Source organism: Oncorhynchus tshawytscha, unplaced genomic scaffold (assembly GCF_018296145.1).
Source record: "Oncorhynchus tshawytscha isolate Ot180627B unplaced genomic scaffold, Otsh_v2.0 Un_scaffold_5493_pilon_pilon, whole genome shotgun sequence".
Classification (NCBI taxonomy): Eukaryota; Metazoa; Chordata; class Actinopteri; order Salmoniformes; family Salmonidae; genus Oncorhynchus; species Oncorhynchus tshawytscha.
Genome location: NW_024609741.1, coordinates 106,152 through 128,880, shown reverse-complemented (window position 1 = coordinate 128,880; position 22,729 = coordinate 106,152). Strand labels below are relative to the sequence as shown.

The 22,729-nt window shown below is 40.8% G+C and overlaps 2 protein-coding genes and 1 long non-coding RNA gene across 3 annotated transcripts; 2 read left to right on the top strand and 1 right to left on the bottom strand.

The window, feature by feature from the left end:
- Positions 1–1,451: 1,451 nt before the first annotated feature.
- LOC121845690 lies at positions 1,452–19,511 on the bottom strand. Its single transcript, XR_006082689.1, has 4 exons — positions 19,158–19,511; positions 19,039–19,108; positions 2,145–2,214; positions 1,452–1,770 (listed from the first exon to the last, which is right to left on the bottom strand). It is a non-coding gene; the product is annotated as an uncharacterized LOC121845690 (long non-coding RNA).
- LOC121845689 (GTPase IMAP family member 7-like) lies at positions 2,920–14,493 on the top strand. The gene is made up of 2 exons (XM_042317464.1): positions 2,920–3,147; positions 13,491–14,493. Exons 1-2 carry the CDS (start codon positions 3,075–3,077, stop codon positions 14,363–14,365), a joined length of 948 nt encoding a protein of 315 aa, XP_042173398.1. The 5' UTR covers positions 2,920–3,074; the 3' UTR covers positions 14,366–14,493.
- Positions 18,460–22,209, top strand: LOC121845687 (GTPase IMAP family member 7-like). Its single transcript, XM_042317461.1, has 3 exons — positions 18,460–18,810; positions 20,433–20,522; positions 21,158–22,209. Exons 1-3 carry the CDS (start codon positions 18,729–18,731, stop codon positions 22,039–22,041), a joined length of 1,056 nt encoding a protein of 351 aa, XP_042173395.1. The 5' UTR covers positions 18,460–18,728; the 3' UTR covers positions 22,042–22,209.
- The last annotated feature ends 520 nt before the right edge of the window (positions 22,210–22,729 follow it).

The window sequence follows — 22,729 nt, the reverse complement described above, 5'->3', positions numbered from 1 at the left end:
AAATATATGTATCATGACAATGTTATGACGATCTTATGACAAGTTATGACACGTTATGTCAGCTGTTATGACATATGATGTAGTTATGACTGTGTCATAACATGTTATGATGCTGGGTGTCAAGTATAGTGTTACCATTTAAGTGTTCCTATAATCCTCTATGTGAAAAATGAATGGTGGAAAAACGATTGGAACTGTTTCCCTGTTTGACAGCTGGGTTTTATGGGTATTGTGACTCATACTGTGGTACTCTATGGAGTTGGAAAGAGAACAAACAGATCTGGGACCAGGCTAGACAAATATAACATTACATTTGAAAATGTAGTTTTATTTGTTATTTAATTTGTAACCTTTTTCGCCCAGAAGGAGACTAAGTCTATGTCTTTCATTTTACCCAAAGATGTGGCGTATTGTAATGGCCGTCGTCGGTGGAAGAAGGTGAGGACCAAGGTGCAGCGTGGTAAGTGTTCAGGATTTTTAATATAATCAAAACTGAACACTAAATAAAATAACAACTAGGAAGAACGAACAAACGAAACAGTCCTGTCTAGTGATGACACACAAAACAGAAAATAAACACCCACGAAACACAGGTGGAACAAAGCTACCTAAGTATGATTCTCAATCAGAGACAACTAACGACACCTGCCTCTGATTGAGAACCATACCAGGCCAAACTCAAAAACCAACATATAAAAACAAACATAGACTGCCCACCCCAACTCACACCCTGACCATACTAAAACAAAGACAAAACAAAGGAACTAAGGTCAGAACGTGACACCTATCTTCTGATTCTGGCAAGCATACAAGGTTAAAAAGCGACACCCAATCAGAATTCAGATCCTATCTGTCCTGAGTAGAATAATGTTTGCCTAGCAACACTCTCTCGTTGGCTAGAAATGACTAGTTTCTGGGATAATGAAACTTAACAGAATGTAACGTGAGACACGTTGGGTGCTTTAGTTTCGCATGAGATTTAGACCATTCCATTGGTCCTTAAGGTCCTGGCTATGCAAAACCAGCCGGCCCACTGCTTCAGCTCTCTGTGACAACAGCAGACAACAATATATAGATCTGTGCAACCACACTAAAAGTGAGTATTCAACTTAACTACCTTACTTATTAAATGTTGTGCAACAATCTACTCTACAGTATTTGAATAAAGGTTGTACAATGTAGACATTTTATTGATGGTCTGTTAATATTTATGCATAAATCAAATCAAATCAAATCAAATCAAATCAAATTTTATTTGTCACATACACATGGTTATATAAGGATATATGAGTATGGTACAGAGCAGCATAGGCAAGATACAGTAGATGATATTGAGTACAGTATATACATGAGATAAGTATGTAAACCAAGTGGCATAGTTAAAGTGGCTAGTGATACATGTATTACATAAGGATGCAAGTAGACATTTTATTGACACCAGGTCTGTTAATATTTATGCATAAATAGTCACATGATTGCATCACTTAACATCAAAATGCCAAAACAATATAATCATGTAGCTGTTAACAATCACATTCTGCTATTACAGTATGTTTATATTTATACACGTCTTAATATTGTTTAACAGTGAAAGAGGAAACATAGTTAGACTTTCAACTGAAACATTTATCTTGTTTAGTGCAGAGATAGTGTAGTATACTGTATCTTGTTTAGTGCAGAGATAGTGCAGTATACTGTACCTTGATTAGTGCAGAGATAGTGCAGTATACTGTATCTTGTTTAGTGCAGAGATAGTGCAGTATACTGTACCTTGTTTAGTGCAGAGATAGTGCAGTATACTGAACCTTGTTTAGTGCAGTATACTGAACCTTGTTTAGTGCAGAGATAGTGCAGTATACTGTACCTTGTTTGGTGCAGAGATAGTGCAGTATACTGTACCTTGTTTAGTGCAGAGATAGTGCAGTATACTGTACATTGATTAGTGCAGAGATAGTGCAGTATACTGTACATTGATTAGTGCAGAGATAGTGCAGTATACTGTACATTGATTAGTGCAGAGATAGTGCAGTATACTGTACCTTGTTTAGTGCAGAGATAGTGCAGTATACTGTACCTTGTTTAGTGCAGAGATAGTGCAGTATACTGTACCTTGTTTAGTGTAGAGATAGTGCAGTATACTGTACCTTGTTTAGTGCAGAGATAGTGCAGTATACTGTACCTTGTTTAGTGCAGAGATAGTGCAGTATACTGTACCTTGTTTAGTGCAGAGATAGTGTAGTATACTGTACCTTGATTAGTGCAGAGATAGTGGAGTATACTGTACCTTGTTTAGTGCAGAGATAGTGCAGTATACTGTACCGTGTTTAGTGTAGAGATAGTGCAGTATACTGTACCTTGTTCAAGGAGGCTGATCTTGGGTCAACACCCATCTTATAGCAGGTTGTTGCTGTGAGGGACACACCTGCAGGTTTTTGTCAGTACTGACTAAGGTCACCTTCCACTGCTTAGAGGTTGCATGTATCAACCAATGGATGACTGATAGATTGCTAAAACACATGATGTGGTTAGCTGATATGTAAAATACCTATCCAGGTGTTGTAAGATCTGGTGTCAGCAACGTCTGAACAGAGGAACAGAGGAACACTATGCTTTGTGTTCAGACTCCTCCTGATTTACACATTAAGCACTGGTTTCAGTTATACTGATTCCACTTAATTATTGTCTGAACTGTTCCTGTCTGTCTACACAGTAGATGTGATGTTTGATGGTAATGGGAACACGACCTCTAACTGGTCTATCTGGTCTTAACAGCAGCAGGCAGGCAACGGTAGAATAATAACCATGTTTAGAATGTCATTTGATACGCCCCATATGAGTACATTGTGTTCACCTGATGTAGGCTACGTTGTTAAGGAATGTACTGTGTTTATCCACAGTTATACAGCATATCACTACTTTTTTATAGTTTATAGTTGAATAGTTTTTAAAATTATTATCTGTAAAAGTAGAAACTTTGCAGAACACTGCATGAGGCACCGAAGAAATGTGGACTTTGTTTTTTGCAATGACGTCATCGTCTGTTTCCAAGTTTTTGATTGGCTGCAGTTTTAGTAATGGAACGAGGAAGAGGAAGGATTCTGTTCCTGTTGACACTCTGTCTGCAAGACTTCACTGGTGAATGCCAAGGTACACACACACACACAATACACACACACACACATACACACACACACAAACAATACACACACACACACACACACACACACTTGTTTTTTGGATCCCATTGTCTTTTCCCATTGTCTTTTTTTTTTTCAGAGGCAGCAGATGATTTTCCTGGGGTCAACAGAAAACACAAAACATGACAAGTAACTAAACACTGATAGACAAGGACAGTCACACAAATAAATAAATAAATATGATTATTATAATAATAATACAATACAAAAAAATGTTTGTTTGTTTGTGTGTCCCTTCACATGTCCTGCCATTCCATGAGAAGATATTTCATCTTTTTTATTTATTTGTTTAATTTTGGACTTGGGGACTGTGAAGAGACCTCTGGTGGCATGTCCTGTTGGGTATATATGGACTCGGGGACTGTGAAGAGACCTCTGGTGGCATGTCCTGTTGGGTATATATGGACTCGGGGACTGTGAAGAGACCTCTGGTGGCATGTCCTGTTGGGTATATATGGACTCGGGGACTGTGAAGAGACCTCTGGTGGCATGTCCTGTTGGGTATATATGGACTTGGGGACTGTGAAGAGACCTCTGGTGGCATGTCCTGTTGGGTATATATGGACTTGGGGACTGTGAATAGACCTCTGGTGGCATGTCCTGTTGGGTATATATGGACTTGGGGACTGTGAAGAGACCTCTGGTGGCATGTCCTGTTGGGTATACTTGGGGACTGTGAAGAGACCTCTGGTGGCATGTCCTGTTGGGTATATATGGACTTGGGGACTGTGAATAGACCTCTGGTGGCATGTCCTGTTGGGTACATATGGACTTGGGGACTGTGAAGAGACCTCTGGTGGCATGTCCTGTTGGGTATATATGGACTTGGGGACTGTGAATAGACCTCTGGTGGCATGTCCTGTTGGGTATATATGGACTTGGGGACTGTGAAGAGACCTCTGGCGGCATGTCCTGTTGGGTATATATGGACTTGGGGACTGTGAAGAGACTTCTGGTGGCATGTCCTGTTGGGTATATATGGACTCGGGGACTGTGAATAGACCTCTGGTGGCATGTCCTGTTGGGTATATATGGACTTGGGGACTGTGAAGAGACCTCTGGCGGCATGTCCTGTTGGGTATATATGGACTTGGGGACTGTGAAGAGACCTCTGGTGGCATGTCCTGTTGGGTATATATGGACTTGGGGACTGTGAAGAGATGGTGGCATGTCCTGTTGGGTACATATGGACTTGGGGACTGTGAAGAGACCTCTGGTGGCATGTCCTGTTGGGTATATATGGACTTGGGGACTGTGAAGAGACCTCTGGTGGCATGTCCTGTTGGGTATATATGGACTCGGGGACTGTGAAGAGACCTCTGGTGGCATGTCCTGTTGGGTATATATGGACTTGGGGACTGTGAAGAGACCTCTGGTGGCATGTCCTGTTGGGTATATATGGACTTGGGGACTGTGAAGAGACCTCTGGTGGCATGTCCTGTTGGGTATATATGGACTCGGGGACTGTGAAGAGACCTCTGGTGGCATGTCCTGTTGGGTGTATATGGACTTGGGGACTGTGAAGAGACCTCTGGTGGCATGTCCTGTTGGGTATATATGGGTGTATAAGCTGAATGTTATTTGACTATTTGACTAGAAGAGAAGCAGTTAATGTCTTGTCAAACCTCAACCAGGAAAGACACACACAAACACACACACACGCATATACAGTGCCTTGCGAAAGTATTCGGCCCCCTTGAACTTTGCGACCTTTTGCCACATTTCAGGCTTCAAACATAAAGATATAAAACTGTATTTTTTTGTGAAGAATCAACAAGTGGGACACAATCATGAAGTGGAACGACATTTATTGGATATTTCAAACTTTTTTAACAAATCAAAAACTGAAAAATTGGGCGTGCAAAATTATTCAGCCCCCTTAAGTTAATACTTTGTAGCGCCACCTTTTGCTGCGATTACAGCTGTAAGTCGCTTGGGGTATGTCTCTATCAGTTTTGCACATCGAGAGACTGACATTTTTTCCCATTCCTCCTTGCAAAACAGCTCGAGCTCAGTGAGGTTGGATGGAGAGCATTTGTGAACAGCAGTTTTCAGTTCTTTCCACAGATTCTCGATTGGATTCAGGTCTGGACTTTGACTTGGCCATTCTAACACCTGGATATGTTTATTTTTGAACCATTCCATTGTAGATTTTGCTTTATGTTTTGGATCATTGTCTTGTTGGAAGACAAATCTCCGTCCCAGTCTCAGGTCTTTTGCAGACTCCATCAGGTTTTCTTCCAGAATGGTCCTGTATTAGGCTCCATCCATCTTCCCATCAATTTTAACCATCTTCCCTGTCCCTGCTGAAGAAAAGCAGGCCCAAACCATGATGCTGCCACCACCATGTTTGACAGTGGGGATAGGGTGTTCAGGGTGATGAGCTGTGTTGCTTTTACGCCAAACATAACGTTTTGCATTGTTGCCAAAAAGTTCAATTTTGGTTTCATCTGACCAGAGCACCTTCTTCCACATGTTTGGTGTGTCTCCCAGGTGGCTTGTGGCAAACTTCAAACGACACTTTTTATGGATATCTTTAAGAAATGGCTTTCTTCTTGCCACTCTTCCATAAAGGCCAGATTTGTGCAATATACAACTGATTGTTGTCCTATGGACAGAGTCTCCCACCTCAGCTGTAGATCTCTGCAGTTCATCCAGAGTGATCATGGGCCTCTTGGCTGCATCTCTGATCAGTCTTCTCCTTGTATGAGCTGAAAGTTTAGAGGGACGGCCAGGTCTTGGTAGATTTGCAGTGGTCTGATACTCCTTCAATATTATATTAATATTAATAATAATTATAATTAATTAATTACAATAATATTTCAATATTATCACTTGCACAGGGCTCCTTGGGATGTTTAAAGCTTGGGAAATCTTTTTGTATCCAAATCCGGCTTTAAACTTCTTCACAACAGTATCTCGGACCTGCCTGGTGTGTTCCTTGTTCTTCATGATGCTCTCTGCGCTTTTAACGGACCTCTGAGACTATCACAGTGCAGGTGCATTTATACGGAGACTTGATTACACACAGGTGGATTGTATTTATCATCATTAGTCATTTAGCTCAACATTGGATCATTCAGAGATCCTCACTGAACTTCTGGAGAGAGTTTGCTGCACTGAAAGTAAAGGGGCTGAATAATTTTGCACGCCCAATTTTTCAGTTTTTGATTTGTTAAAAAAGTTAGAAATATCCAATAAATGTCGTTCCACTTCACGATTGTGTCCCACTTGTTGTTGATTCTTCACAAAAAAATAGTTTTATATCTTTATGTTTGAAGCCTGAAATGTGGAAAAAGGTCGCAAAGTTCAAGGGGGCCGAATACTTTCGCAAGGTGCTGTATATATGCATGGACTTACACAGAGTTTTCAGTAGCCTTTTATCAAGACACCCACTATCAGTGTTAGCAGTTGATGTTAATCTTCAATAGCACAGACCCCAAAGCAAATCAGCGGGAGAAAAATAGGTTTATTCAAAGAGGACAAATCATAGATGTTATGCTGAGAGGTAGATGTTCATTCTCCCCTGTCCTCAGTGATTCTCTCCTCAGTGATTCTCTCCACAGAACAAAGGGACAGGATGTAGTGTTATAACCCAACCATAGCCTGTGGTTGACCAGTTAGAATTCCTTGCAATAAAACTGGGCCAATGGCAAAAAAACAAGTAACCTATTTCAGTCTCAATGTCTAGACAAATTTCTCCCATGTCTCTGACCCATTGATCAATAATTCCCAATTACAGAAAAAACACTATTTTTATTGATCATAAGTAATCGATTGACCTCTCGTCCTCTGCGTTGTGTAGTTATCGTAAAATATTCTTACACTCCCCCTAGAGCATTTTAAAAAGAAATATACTTCAAATGTATTTTTGGAAAATAATAGAAAACATTAGCATTAAGCATAAAATCATTCACATTAAACACATTACATTTCTATAAAACACAAAGGACATATTTGTAACGTTCGCCCTGGAAAGAAGGTCACCAAAACGCAGCGTCGTAAGTGTTCATTGTAATTTAATAAATAAACTGAACACTGAAACAACAAAGAGAGTGAACGAAACAGTTCTGGCTGGTGCAGACACACAAAACAGAAAACAACCCACAACAGACAGGTGGGAAAAGGCTACCTAAGTATGGTTCTCAAGCAGAGACAACGATAGACAGCTGCCTCTGATTGAGAACCATACCCGGGCCAAACACACAGTAAAGAAAACATAGAACACCAGACATAGATTGCCCACCACAACTCACTCTCTGACCAAACCAAAATAGAGGCATAAAAAGGATCTCTAAGGTCAGGGCGTGACAATGTTTTACTTGATGTTACAATAAGAAATAGATTTCAAACAAAGTTATAGAAAACAAGTATAAACAGGTGTAATGATGATGTCCCTTACGATTCGTACCACATCCTGAATTTGAGGAAACTCACACGAAAAAGAATTGTCTACAAAACAACAATAGTCAATTGTTCTTTTGACAAGGTAATCATTCACCAAAGTGACCAGCTCTTCCACACTGGTATCAGTCCAAAATAGATGACTATTAGAGATGATGTTCTGACAGTCTGCCGGTAGTGAGGAAATCTTCTTCCGTTCCACTGGTTGATAAGGACGTCTCTAATGAACACTTCACCGGTGATCTTGTATCATTTCAGGTACAGTCGTTGGGTCAAGGGATATTGCTGCAACTTCAGACGGTAGATTCTCGTAACCTGTAACGAAGGAAACAATGATGAAAGTAACGTCCTGGTTTCAAGAGAAATTTATATTTCACATAGAGTAAGCATGTCCCGATTTTCATGAAAACGTTAGACATTTCACCTAGATTTCCCTAATATGACGACTGCGGAGTACAACATATACAACATAGAAGCTTATCAGGTTCTGATCATCTTGGTATACTTCTTCACCTGAGATTGTCCCCGATTGCTAATCAATCAGTTCTTTATTCTCCAGTCTCCAACATGGAAAACCTTGCAATGAGTGACATGTATCCATCGGGATTTTCCCTGGACTTTCACTGCTGACCTTATTATGAGCAACACTTGATAATGACCTTCCCATTCTGGCCCTATTGTCTCTGTTACATGTGGTTGTTACCATCACCCACTGTCCTGGTACTACGTCACGTCCCCCTTCAGGAGTTATTCCCCACATCTCTGTTACATGTGTTTGTTACCATCACCCACTGTCCTGGTACTACGTCACGTCCCCCTTCAGGAGTCTCACGTCTCTTTTTACTTGTCTGTCTGATTTCTCCAATCAGAATTTTAGCTGTGTTTTGTGCGTTTCCGTTCTCAGTAGGGTGGGCTTCAACTCATCGTGAGAAACGATCAACAATGACCAGCACATCTTCCTGTCCTTTACATTTGGGCAGCGTATTGTAGTCAAGCTGTAGATGTCTGCAGGGTCCTGGAGGGGCTCGTCGTATCTGTACTTTCACACGTCTCTTGGTGTTTTCCATACAAACTTGCAATTTGCCACAACAGCCTCAGACTCTTTCCGCACACCAGGATTTCACCATTTGCCCACAAAATGATAAACTATCTTGTCCACACCAATGTGTCCCAAATAGAGGTCGATGGCCTATTAATTAGGGTCGATTTCAAGTTTTCATAAAAATCGGTAATCAGCATTTTTGGATGCCGATTATGGACGATTACATTGATCTCCACGAGGAGACTGAGTGGCAGCCTGACCACCTGTTACGTGAGTGCAGCAAGGAGCCAAGGTAAGATGCTAGCTAGCATTAAACTATCTTAGAAAAAACAATCAATCTTAACATAATCACTAGTTAACAGCCGGTTTATTATGTTGATTGTCTCTGTCCAGTCGTGACAGCCTGTCGATGATGTCGTCGTAGTTTTGTCTTTCCCAGTCCATAGTTGTGGAAACAAAAGTTTTTCACTGCTGGGTGATTACACTCAATTCCTCCAAAAATGGGGCACCTTCATCTTCCATGTTGGGTAACCTACTGTGTCTAACCACCTCTGCTCTAAACCTTGGAGGCGCTACCAGGAGACAGGCCAGTACATCAGCAGACGTAGAGGAGGCCGTAGGAGGGCAACAACCCAGCAGCAGGACCGCTACCTCCGCCTTTGTGCAAGGAGGAGCAGGAGGAGCACTGCCAGAGCCCTGCAACATCCTCCAGCATGACCGGTTAGGCGGTGGGTCAGTCATGGTGTGGGGTGGCATTTCTTTGGGGGCCGCACAGCCCTCCATGTGCTCGCCAGAGGTAGCCCTCTGTGAGACCATATGCTGGTGCGGTTGGCCCTGGGTTCCTCCTAATGCAAGACACTGCTAGACCTCATGTGGCTGGAGTGTGTCAGCAGTTCCTGCAAGAGGAAGGCATTGATGCTATGGACTGGCCCGCCCATTCCCCAGACCTGAATCCAATTGAGCACATCTGGGACATCATGTCTCGCTCCATCCACCAACGCCACGTTGCACCACAGACTGTCCAGGAGTTGGCGGATGCTTTAGTCCAGGTCTGGGAGGAGGTCCCTCAGGACACCCTCCGCCACCTCATCAGGAGCATGACCAGGCGTTGTAGGGAGGTCATACAGGCACGTGGAGGCCACACACTACTGAGCCTCAATTTGACTTGTTTTAAGGACATTACATCAAAGTTGGATCAGCCTGTAGTGTGGTTTTCCACTTTAATTTTGAGTGTGACTCCATATACAGACCTCCATGGGTTGATAAATTTGATTTCCATTGATCATTTTTGTGTGATTTTGTTGTCAGCACATTCACCTATGTAAAGAAAAAGTATTTAATAAGAATATTTCATTCATTCAGATATAGAATGTGTTAATTTAGAGTTCCCTTTATTTTTTTGAGCAGTGTATATACAGTGCCTTGCGAAAGTATTCGGCCCCCTTGAACTATGCGACCTTTTGCCACATTACAGGCTTCAAACATAAAGATATAAAACTGTATTTTTTTGTGAAGAATCAACAACAAGTGGGACACAATCATGAAGTGGAACGACATTTATTGGATATTTCAAACTTTTTAACAAATCAAAAACTGAAAAATTGGGCGTGCAAAATTATTCAGCCCCCTTAAGTTAATACTTTGTAGCGCCACCTTTTGCTGCGATTACAGCTGTAAGTCGCTTGGGGTATGTCTCTATCAGTTTTACACATCGAGAGACTGACATTTTTTCCCATTCCTCCTTGCAAAACAGCTCGAGCTCAGTAAGGTTGGATGGAGAGCATTTGTGAACAGCAGTTTTCAGTTCTTTCCACAGATTCTCGATTGGATTCAGGTCTGGACTTTGACTTGGCCATTCTAACACCTGGATATGTTTATTTTTGAACCATTCCATTGTAGATTTTGCTTTATGTTTTGGATCATTGTCTTGTTGGAAGACAAATCTCCGTCCCAGTCTCAGGTCTTTTGCAGACTCCATCAGGTTTTCTTCCAGAATGGTCCTGTATTTGGCTCCATCCATCTTCCCATCAATTGTAACCATCTTCCCTGTCCCTGCTGAAGAAAAGCAGGCCCAAACCATGATGCTGCCACCACCATGTTTGACAGTGGGGATGGTGTGTTCAGGGTGATGCGCTGTGTTGCTTTTAAGCCAAACATAACGTTTTGCATTGTTGCCAAAAAGTTCCATTTTGGTTTCATCTGACCAGAGCACCTTCTTCCACATGTTTGGTTGTGTCTCCCAGGTGGCTTGTGGCAAACTTTAAACGACACTTTTTATGGATATCTTTAAGAAATGGCTTTCTTCTTGCCACTCTTCCATAAAGGCCAGATTTGTACAATATACGACTGATTGTTGTCCTATGGACAGAGTCTCCCACCTCAGCTGTAGATCTCTGCAGTTCATCCAGAGTGATCATGGGCCTCTTGGCTGCATCTCTGATCAGTCTTCTCCTTGTATGAGCTGAAAGTTTAGAGGGACGGCCAGGTCTTGGTAGATTTGCAGTGGTCTGATACTCCTTCCATTTAAATATTATCGCTTGCACAGTGCTCCTTGGGATGTTTAAAGCTTGGGAAATATTTTTGTATCCAAATCCGGCTTTAAACTTCTTCACAACAGTATCTCGGACCTGCCTGGTGTGTTCCTTGTTCTTCATGATGCTCTCTGCGCTTTTAACGGACCTATGAGACTATCACAGTGCAGGTGCATTTATACGGAGACTTGATTACACACAGGTGGATTGTATTTATCATCATTAGTCATTTAGGTCAACATTGGATCATTCAGAGATCCTCACTGAACTTCTGGAGAGAGTTTGCTGCACTGAAAGTAAAGGGGCTGAATAATTTTGCACAACCAATTTTCAGTTTTTGATTTGTTAAAAAGTTTGAAATATCCAATAAATGTCGTTCCACTTCATGATTGTGTCCCACTTGTTGTTGATTCTTCACAAAAAATACAGTTTTATATCTTTATATTTGAAGCCTGAAATGTGGCAAAAGTTCGCAAAGTTCAAGGGGGCCGTATACTTTCGCAAGGCACTGTATTTAGAACCTCTGTTGAGGATTATAACCTCTTATTTTTCAAAACTGTAGGGCCTGGTTACCCATAAAACTTGTGTTCACTTCAAAAGCTTGTTGAAGTCTTACATTACCCACGTGTCAAAAATTGCTACTCAACTAGCAACTCACTTCTTTGCAAAAGAAGGTTTCACAAAAGGACTCAAACCTTGTTAATACTAGAGACTAGAGATTTAACAAACCTTTTTAATAGAGGACTAGAGATTTAACAAACCTTTTTAATAAAGGACTAGAGATTTAACAAACCTTTTTAATAGAGGACTAGAGATTTAACAAACCTTTTTAATAGAGGACTAGAGATTTAACAAACCTTTTTAAAAGAGGACTAGAGATTTAACAAACCTTTTTAATAGAGGACTAGAGATTTAACAAACCTTTTTAATAGAGGACTAGAGATTTAACAAACCTTTTTAATAGAGGACTAGAGATTTAACAAACCTTTTTAATAGAGGACTAGAGATTTAACAAACCTTTTAATAGAGGACTAGAGATTTAACAAACCTTTTTAAAAGAGGACTAGAGATTTAACAAACCTTTTTAATAGAGGACTAGAGATTTAACAAACCTTTTTAATAGAGGACTAAATTTAACAAACCTGCAACAGTGCAAACAAAGGACTATACCTTATACATCACAGATACGTATCACTCATTGCATGCACTTATTTTATCCTGATTTGGTTCTTTTAAATGATATACCACTGCTGGCTTGCTTCTGAAGCTAAGCAGGGTTGGTCCTGGTCAGTCCCTGGATGGGAGACCAGACGCTGCTGAAGTGGTGTTGGAGGACCAATAGGTCCCAAAAATATCCCAATGTCCCAGGGCAGTGATTGGGGACGCTGCCCTGTGTAGGGTGCCGTCTTTCGGATGGGACGTTAAACGGGTGTCCTGACTCTCTGAGGTCATTAAAGATACCTTGGCACTTATCGTAGGAGTAGGGGTGTTAACCCCGGTGTCCTGGCTAAATTCTCAAGCTGTCCCTCATACCATCATGATCACCTAATCATTACCAGCTAACAGTAGGCTCATTCATCCCCCTCCTCTCTCCTGCAACAATTCCCCAGGTCGTTGCTGTAAATGAGAACGTGTTCTCAGACAACTTGGTTAACTTGACAACCTGGTCAAATAACGGTAAAATAAAAGGAATAAAAAGAAATCGGTCTGGACTCACCCAGCAATATGTTAGCAGTCAATCAGGAAATTAACAGTTGAATCCAATGGGCTCAAAACTCTCTCTCTCTCTTTTTCCCCTGGATCAATACACAGTTCAGTCTTTCCTTGTTGTTGGACCAATTCATCTGGGTCACGGCACCAAGTGTTAGCAATTGATGTTACTCTTCAATAACACAGACCCCAAAGCAAATGAGGGGGAGAAAATAAGTTTATTCAAAGAGGACAAATCTTATATGTTTTGCTGAGAGGTAGATGTTCATTCTCCCCTGTCCTCAGTGATTCTCTCCTCCGTGATTCTTTCCACAGAACAAAGGGACAGGATGTAGTTGTATAAACCTACCCTAGCCTACAGTTGACCAATTATAATTCCTTGCTATAAAACTGGGCCAATGGCCTATTTCAGGCTCAATGTCGAGACAAATTCCTCCCATGTCTCTGACCCATGGATAAATAATCCCCTATTACAGAAAAAACATTATTTCCATTGATCGTTGGAACTCTATTGACGTCTAGTCCTCTTGATCTTTAGTCCTTTGTGTTGTGCATTTATCTTAACATATTATTGCAAAATCAATCATTTCTTGTCTGTTTCCACAGTTTCAGGGCAGCCCTCTAACCTGAAGATAGTTCTGCTGGGGAAGACTGGATCAGGGAAGAGTACAACAGGAAACACCATCCTGGGGAGAGAGGTGTTTAAAGCGGCGGCTTCTCCAGTGTCTGTGACTGCACAGAGTGAGAAACGGAGTGGAGTGGTGGATGGGAGGAAGATTGATGTCATCGACACCCCGGGGCTCTATGACACAACAATGTCTGAAGAAGAGATGAAAAGTGAAATAGTCAGGTGTATAGAAATGTCAGTCCCAGGACCTCACGCCTTCCTGCTGGTGATCAGACTGGGGAGGTTTACAAAGGAGGAGAGGAACACTGTGAAGTGGATCCAGGAGAACTTTGGAGAAGAAGCCTCAATGTACACCATCATTCTGTTCACTGGTGGAGATCACGTGGAGGGTAAATCAGTGGAAGAGTTTCTGGCTGAGAGCAAAGAGTTACGGAAACTCATCAATATCTGTGGGGGCAGATATCACTCCCTAATCAATTACAAGAGAGAAGACAACACTCAGGTCCCAGAGCTGCTGAAGAAGATCGAGGAGATGGTGAAGAAGAATGGAGGACAACACTACACCAATGAGATGTACCAGGAGGCCCAGATGAAGATCGAAGAGGAGGAGGAGAGGAAGAAACAGGAGAAGAAGGAGAGAGAGAGAGAGAGGAGACAGGAGGAGGAAGAAAGAAGAAGAAGAGAAGAGAAATTGAATGAGTGCAAGTGGTCAGCGTTTGCCAGTATGGCTGCATTGGGGTTGGGAGCCATGTTCAGCTCTCCATGGTCGTTAACAGCAGGGGCTGCATTAGCCGCTGTTAAAGGCTATCAGTGCATGGACACCTATTTCACCTCAGAAGACCAGGAGAAATAAGATTTCCACATCCACCATCTCAGATTGTTTTGAAATTAAGATGAATTATTGTGTTATATAATATAATATATAGAATTTGATCTCTGAGAAATTAATAAATAAATAAAATTTATTGTGCCCAAATTTGACATTTTGATGGATAGGATTCATATACTATTCAATAAATATAGTACCCAACATCTGATCTGGATCCAATTTTCCCCAACAATGACTAAGAACAAAGAATGGTCAAAAGCCTCAGATCAGATGTTGGGTATTATTTCACACTAATGACTTGTTATCTGGAGGGCGGCCATTTGCATCTCCCCAATGGTCCTAATGTGGAATCCGTAACCATGCCGATATCATGGACAGTAATGGTTTGAGAACATTCCAAGATTTGGAAGATACATACACATTACCAGATACATATACATTACCAGATACATATACATTACCAGATACACACACATTACCAGATACATACACATTACCAGATACACACACATTACCAGATACACACACATTACCAGATACATATACATTACCAGATACATATACATTACCAGATACATACACATTACCAGATACATACACATTACCAGATACATACACATTACCAGATACACACACATTACCAGGTACATACACATTACCAGGTACATACACATTACCAGATACATACACATTACCAGATACACACACATTACCAGGCAACTCTTTTTGTTTATATTTACAACTCAGGTCAGGTATGGTGGCCTGTAGAGTCCCTTGGGAAACCCAACTACCGAACCATCCAATGTTGGGATTTATAAATAAGTGATCTGGGCTCCTGAAAGGACTGATCTCTATAATATACGTGATATATATGTTAACTTCTGAAAGGACTGATCTCTATAACATACGTGTTATATATGTTAACTTCTGAAAGGACTGATCTCTATAACATACGTGCTACATATGCTAACTTCTGAAAGGACTGATCTCTATAACATACATGCTATATATGTTAACTTCTGAAAGGACTGATCTCTATAACATACGTGCTATATATGCTAACTTCTGAAAGGACTGATCTCTATAACATACGTGCTATATATGCTAACTTCTGAAAGGACTGATCTCTATAACATACGTGTTATATATGTTAACTTCTGAAAGGACTGATCTCTATAACATACGTGCTATATATGTTAACTTCTGAAAGGACTGATCTCTATAACATACGTGCTATATATGCTAACTTCTGAAAGGACTGATCTCTATAACATACGTGCTATATATGTTAACTTCTGAAAGGACTGATCTCTATAACATACGTGCTATATATGCTAACTTCTGAAAGGACTGATCTCTATAACATACATGCAAAATATGTTAACTTCTGAAAGGACTGATCTCTATAACATACGTGCTATATATGCTAACTTCTGAAAGGACTGATCTCTATAACATACATGCTATATATGTTAACTTCTGAAAGGACTGATCTCTATAACATACATGCTATGCTAACTTCTGAAAGGACTGATCTCTATAACATACGTGCTATATATGCTAACTTCTGAAAGGACTGATCTCTATAACATACGTGCTATATATGCTAACTTCTGAAAGGACTGATCTCTATAACATACGTGCTATATATGCTAACTTCTGAAAGGACTGATCTCTATAACATACGTGCTATATATGCTAACTTCTGAAAGGACTGATCTCTATAACATACATGCTATATATGTTAACTTCTGAAAGGACTGATCTCTATAACATACGTGCTATATATGCTAACTTCTGAAAGGACTGATCTCTATAACATACGTGCTACATATGCTAACTTCTGAAAGGACTGATCTCTATAACATACGTGCTATATATGCTAACTTCTGAAAGGACTGATCTCTATAACATACGTGCTAAATATGCTAACTTCTGAAAGGACTGATCTCTATAACATACGTGCTACATATGCTAACTTCTGAAAGGACTGATCTCTATAACATACGTGCTATATATGCTAACTTCTGAAAGGACTGATCTCTATAACATACGTGCTACATATGCTAACTTCTGAAAGGACTGATCTCTATAACATACGTGCTATATATGCTAACTTCTGAAAGGACTGATCTCTATAACATACATGCTATATATGCTAACTTCTGAAAGGACTGATCTCTATAACATATGTGCTATATATGCTAACTTCTGAAAGGACTGATCTCTATAACATACATGCTATGCTAACTTCTGTAAAGTGGTAAAACATTTTAAACAACCCCCCTCCCTTGTTGTGCCAGCAGATTTTGACCGCCTCTGGTCCCATACTAGACGACATTTACATAATAACCATTTTGCTTCAATTATTAGAAAGGATAATATCTGAAAATGCATATCATTCTACTATAGAGTCTCCTGGTCACATGACCTTGTAGAGAACGATACACTAACAGACTCACAGACTTATCTTAATGTCCCTTTTTAATGTCTATGATGTACTAAGTGCTAAGTTAAAGAGTTGAAGAAAAAACTAAAAATATCCGTAGCTGATTCACATAATCCCTTTTTACTCTCTGCACCACTTATCACAGAACCATTGACCGATGTATTTTAACTTGACAGTTGTTTCTGGTGGTGTCCTTATGATCTGTAAAGCAGGACATGTCCTCCCCCTACATAAAGGAGGACATCCTTCTGACTTACATAACTACCGAACAATTTGAAAATGATCTTGCCTTCACAAAGTACTATAATCCCTGGCCAACTGTCAACTTCTTAATGTGAACCAAGCAGGTTTTAGAATCCCATCTATTCTTAATGTGAACCAATCAGGTTTTAGAATCCCATCTATTCTTAATGTGAACCAATCAGGTTTTAGAATCCCATCTATTCTTAATGTGAACCAATCAGGTTTTAGAATCCCATCTATTCTTAATGTGAACCAATCAGGTTTTAGAATCCCATCTATTCTTAATGTGAACCAATCAGGTTTTAGAATCCCATCTATTCTTAATGTGAACCAATCAGGTTTTAGAATCCCATCTATTCTTAATGTGAACCAATCAGGTTTTGGAATCCCATCTATTCTTAATGTGAACCAATCAGGTTTTAGACCTGGACAGAGCACAGAGCACAACATTCCTTGCATCTTGTTTCCCTGGAGCCTCTAGTGCAGGTTAGGACTCTGGTGTTGAATTATTTCAATGAAGATTGTATTTTACCCCTTTTTTCTCCACATTTTCGATCTCGTCTCATCGCTGCAACTCCCCAATGGGCTCGGGAGGCGAAGGTTGAGTCATGTGTCCTCTGAAACATGACCCACCAAACCGCGCTTCTTAACACCCGGAAGCCAGCCGCACCAACGTGTCGGAGGAAATACTATTTAACTGACGACCGGGTTAGCCTGCAGGCGCCCGACCCGCCACAAGGAGTCACTAGAGCGCGATGAGACAAGTTAATGACACCTACATAAGATTCAAACCCCACAGAACCTACCACTGTAGTTATTTTATGGCTGGTTATGACACCTACATAAGAGTCAAAACCCACAGAACCTACCACTGTAGTTCTTTTATGGCTGGTTATGACACCTACATAAGAGTCAAAACCCACAGAACCTACCACTGTAGTTATTTTATGGCTGGTTATGACACCTACATAAGAGTCAAAACCCACAGAACCTACCACTGTAGTTCTTTTATGGCTGGTTATGACACCTACATAAGAGTCAAACCCCACAGAACCTACCACTGTAGTTCTTTTATGGCTGGTTATGACACCTACATAAGAGTCAAACCCCACAGAACCTACCACTGTAGTTCTTTTATGGCTGGTTATGACACCTACATAAGAGTCAAAACCTACATGGTGGAAAAACGAATGGAACCATTTCCCTGTTTGACAGCTGAGATTTATGGGTATTGTGACTCATACTGTGGTAATCTATGGAGTTGGAAAGAGCAGAAACAGATCTGGGACCAGATTAGGCAACTATAAAGTTACAACTACAGTATCCAGTTACATTTCAAAATGCAGTTTTATTTGTTCATTTTTAACCTTTTTTTTTCCAGAAGGAGACTTCTATGTGTCCAACACATTTCATTTTATCCAAAGATGTGGCCTATCTTATGATTCTGGCAAGCAGCCAAGGTTGAACAGCCGATACCCAATCAAAATTCCGATTTAGCCTATCCTGAGTAGAATAATGTTTGCCTAGCAACATTCTCTCATTGGCTAGAATTGAGTACGTGCTGGGAAAATGAAACTTAACAGAATGTAAACTGCAGCACAATGGTATTGTAAGGTGCAGCACTTTAGTTTTGCATGAGTTTTAGACCATTCCATTGGTTCGAGGTAAATCTCCACCCACCTGGGGCATCTAGCTATGCAAAACCAGCAGGACCACTGCTTCAGCTCTCTCAGTGACAACAGGGGACAACAATATACAGATCCGTGCAACACTAAAAGTGAGTATTCAACTTAACTACCTTACTAATGAAATGTTGTACAACAATCTACTCAACATTACTTTAATAACTGTTGTACAATATTAAGAAGACATTTTATTGATACCAGGTCTGTTAATATTTGTGTAAATAATCATGTGATTACAGTATGTTTGTATTTCTACACGTTTTAACATTGTAGAACAGTGAAAGGAGAAGCATGGTTAGACTTTCACCTGAAACATTTACCTTGTTTAGTGCAGAGATAGTGCAGTATACTGTACCTTGTTTAGTGCAGAGATAGTGCAGTATACTGTACCTTGTTTAGTGCAGAGATAGTATACTGTACCTTGTTTAGTATACTGTACCTTGTTTAGTGCAGAGATAGTGCAGTATACTGTACATTGATTAGTGCAGAGATAGTGCAGTATACTTACCTTGTTCAAGGAGGCTGATCTTGGGTCAACACCCATCTTATAGCAGGTTGTTGCTGTGAGGGACACACCTGCAGGTTTTTGTCAGTACTGACTAAGGTCACACTGCTTAGACGTTGCATGTATCAACCAATGGTTGACTGACAGATTGCAAAAACACATGATAGGATTAGCTGATGTGTAAAATACCTATCCTGGCGTTGTAAGATCTAGCGTGTGGTGGTTCATTTCTTTACTATCAAAGGTGGAGAGACAAACTTATCACACAAGTCAAGAGTTATACTTAAACTAAATCTTTAATCACTTTTTAATAAGGGAGCAGGTCAATACAACGCACACATATAAAGTGAATCAATTGAGTTCTCTACGATAATGTTGGCTGGTTGACGATTTCAACAGTTGTCATTGTGTAGAGACCAGTGTCTGGCCCCCCAACTCCATACTGGAGCCACGTCTCCCTGGTACAGTATAGAACAGAAGCATTAAGTCATGTTCTCTGCTCTTTAGGTTTTATCACCCAAAAGACATTGTATATCTCCTCTTGTCAGTGTGATCTCCCAGAGGCCATCCTCAGTAGAACACACAATAGCTATAAGAATCTTCTATTCTGTTGCATAAAACAAACATTTGATGCAATTAAAAGTATTATAACATAATCTTGCAATTGTCCACCATAGACGTCAGCAACGTCTGAGCAGAGGAACAGAGGAACTCACCCTTTGTGTTCTGACACCTCCCGACTTACACGTTGTTTAAGTGTTCACCTCTAACTGTTCACATAAGCACTGGTTTCAGTTATACTGATTCCACTTAATTATTGTCTGAACTGTTCCTGTCTGTCTACACAGTAGATGTGATGTTTAATGGTAATGGGAACACGACCTCTAACTGGTCTATCTGGTCTTAACAGCAGCAGACAGGCAGCGGTAGAATAATAACCATGTTTAGAATGTCATTTGATACATATGAGTACTTTATGTTCACCTGATGTAGGCTACGTTGTTAGGGAATGTAATTTGTTTATCCACAGTTATACCACATATCATCACTCTTTTATAGTTTATAGTTTAATCGTTTTTGTTGTTTGAAAGTCAAGTAGCTGAGAAAAACGTTGGAACTTGCCGAACACTCTGCATGGGTCAAGAAATGTGGACGTTGTCGTTTGTAATGAGGTCATCGTCTGTTTCCATGTTTTTTGATTGGCTGCAGTGGTAGTAATGGCACGAGGAAGAGGAAGGACTCTGAAGATTCTGTTCCTGTTGACACTCTGTCTGCAAGACTTCACTGGTCAATGCCAAGGTACACACACACACACACACACACACACACACACACACACATACACACACACACACACACACACTTGATGTTTGTTTGTTTGGATCCCATTGTCTTTTCCAGAGGCAGCAGATATTCTTCCTGGGGTCAACAGAAAACAGAAAACATGACAAGTAACTAAACACTGATAGACAAGGACAGTCACACAAATAAATGTATAAATATATAAAATAATAATAATACAATACAATACATTCAAATAATGAGTTTGTCCCTTCACAGTTCCTGCCATTCCATGAGAAGTTGTTTAATATTTATGTTATTTGTTTCATGTTGAACTTGGGGACTGTGAAGAGACCCCTGGTGTCATGTCCTGTGGGGTCTATATGGGTCTATAAGCTGAATATTATTTGACTATAAGAGATGCATTTAATGTCTCGTCAACTCTCAACCAGGAAAGACACACACACACACACACACACACACACACACACACACACACACACACACACACACACACACACACACACACACACACACACACACACACACACACACACACACACACACACACATACAGTATGTGCATGGAAGTAGAGTAGCCTTATATCAAGACATCTACTATCAAATCAATCATTGGTTGTTTATTTCCACAGTTTCAGGGCATCCTTCTGACCGGAGGATAGTTCTGGTGGGGAAGACTGGATCAGGGAAGAGTGCAACAGGAAACACCATCCTGGGGAGGGAGGGGTTTAAAGTGGAGGCTTCTCCAGTGTCTGTGACTGCACAGAGTGAGAAACAGAGTGGAGTGGTGGATGGGAGGAACATTGATGTCATCGACACCCCAGGGCTCTATGACACAACAATGTCTCAAGAAGAGATGAAAAGTGAAATAGAAAAGGCCATCTACATGTCAGTCCCAGGACCTCACGCCTTCCTGCTGGTGATCAGACTGGGGAGGTTCACAGAGGAGGAGAGGAACACGGTGACGTGGATCCAGGAGAGCTTTGGAGAAGAAGCCTCAATGTACACCATCTTGCTGTTCACTCATGGAGATCAACTGAAGGGGAAATCAGTAGAGGAGTTTCTGGCTAAGAGCAAAGAGCTACAGAAACTCATCAATATCTGTGGAGGCAGATATCACTCCCTAAACAATGACAAGAGAGAAGACAGTCAGGTCCCAGAGCTGCTGAAGAAGATAGAGGAGATGGTGAAGAAGAATGGAGGAAAACACTACACCAACAAGATGTACCAGGAGGCCCAGAGGAAGATCGAAGAGGAGGAGGAGAGGGAGAGACAGGAAAAGGAGAAGAGAGAGAGAGAGAGGAGACAGGAAGAGGAAGAAAGAAGAAGAAGAGAAGAGAAATTGAATGAGTGCAAGTGGTCAGCACTTGCCAGTTCGGCTGTATTGGGGTTGGGAGCCATGTACAATCCATTCTCCATTGCAGCAGGGGCTGTATTAGCCGCTGCTAAAGGTGTTGACTGCCTGCACACCTATTTCAAATCAGGTAGTTCCAACTCAGAAGACCAGAAGGAATAAAATCCACATCCACCATCTCAAATTGTTTTGAAATTAAGATTAATTATTGAGTTATATAATATAAATATAATTTGATCTCTGAGAATTTAAGCAAATTTATTGTACCCAAATTGGACATTTTAATTGCTAGTATTCATATACTTTTCAATAAATATAGTACCAAACATCTGATCTGGATCCAATTTTTCCCCAACAATGATTAAGAACAAAAAATGGTCAAAAGCCAAAAGATGTTGTGTATTATTTCACACTAATGACTTGTTATCTGGAGGGTGGCCATTTGCATCTCCCCAAAATCAAATCAAATCAAATGTATTTATATAGCCCTTCGTACTTCAGCTGATATCTCAAAGTGCTGTACAGAAACCCAGCCTAAAACCCCAAACAGCAAGCAATGCAGGTGTAGAAGCACGGTGGCTAGGAAAAACTCCCTAGAAAGGCCAAAACCTAGGAAGAAACCTAGAGAGGAACCAGGCTGAGGGGTGGCCAGTCCTCTTCTGGCTGTGCCGGGTGGAGATTATAACAGAACATGGCCAAGATGTTCAAATGTTCATAAATGACCAGCATGGTCAAATAATAATAATCACAGGCAGAACAGTTGAACCTGGAGCAGTAGCACGGCCAGGTGGACTGGGGACAGCAAGGAGTCATCATGCCAGGTAGTCCTGAGGCATGGTCCTAGGGCTCA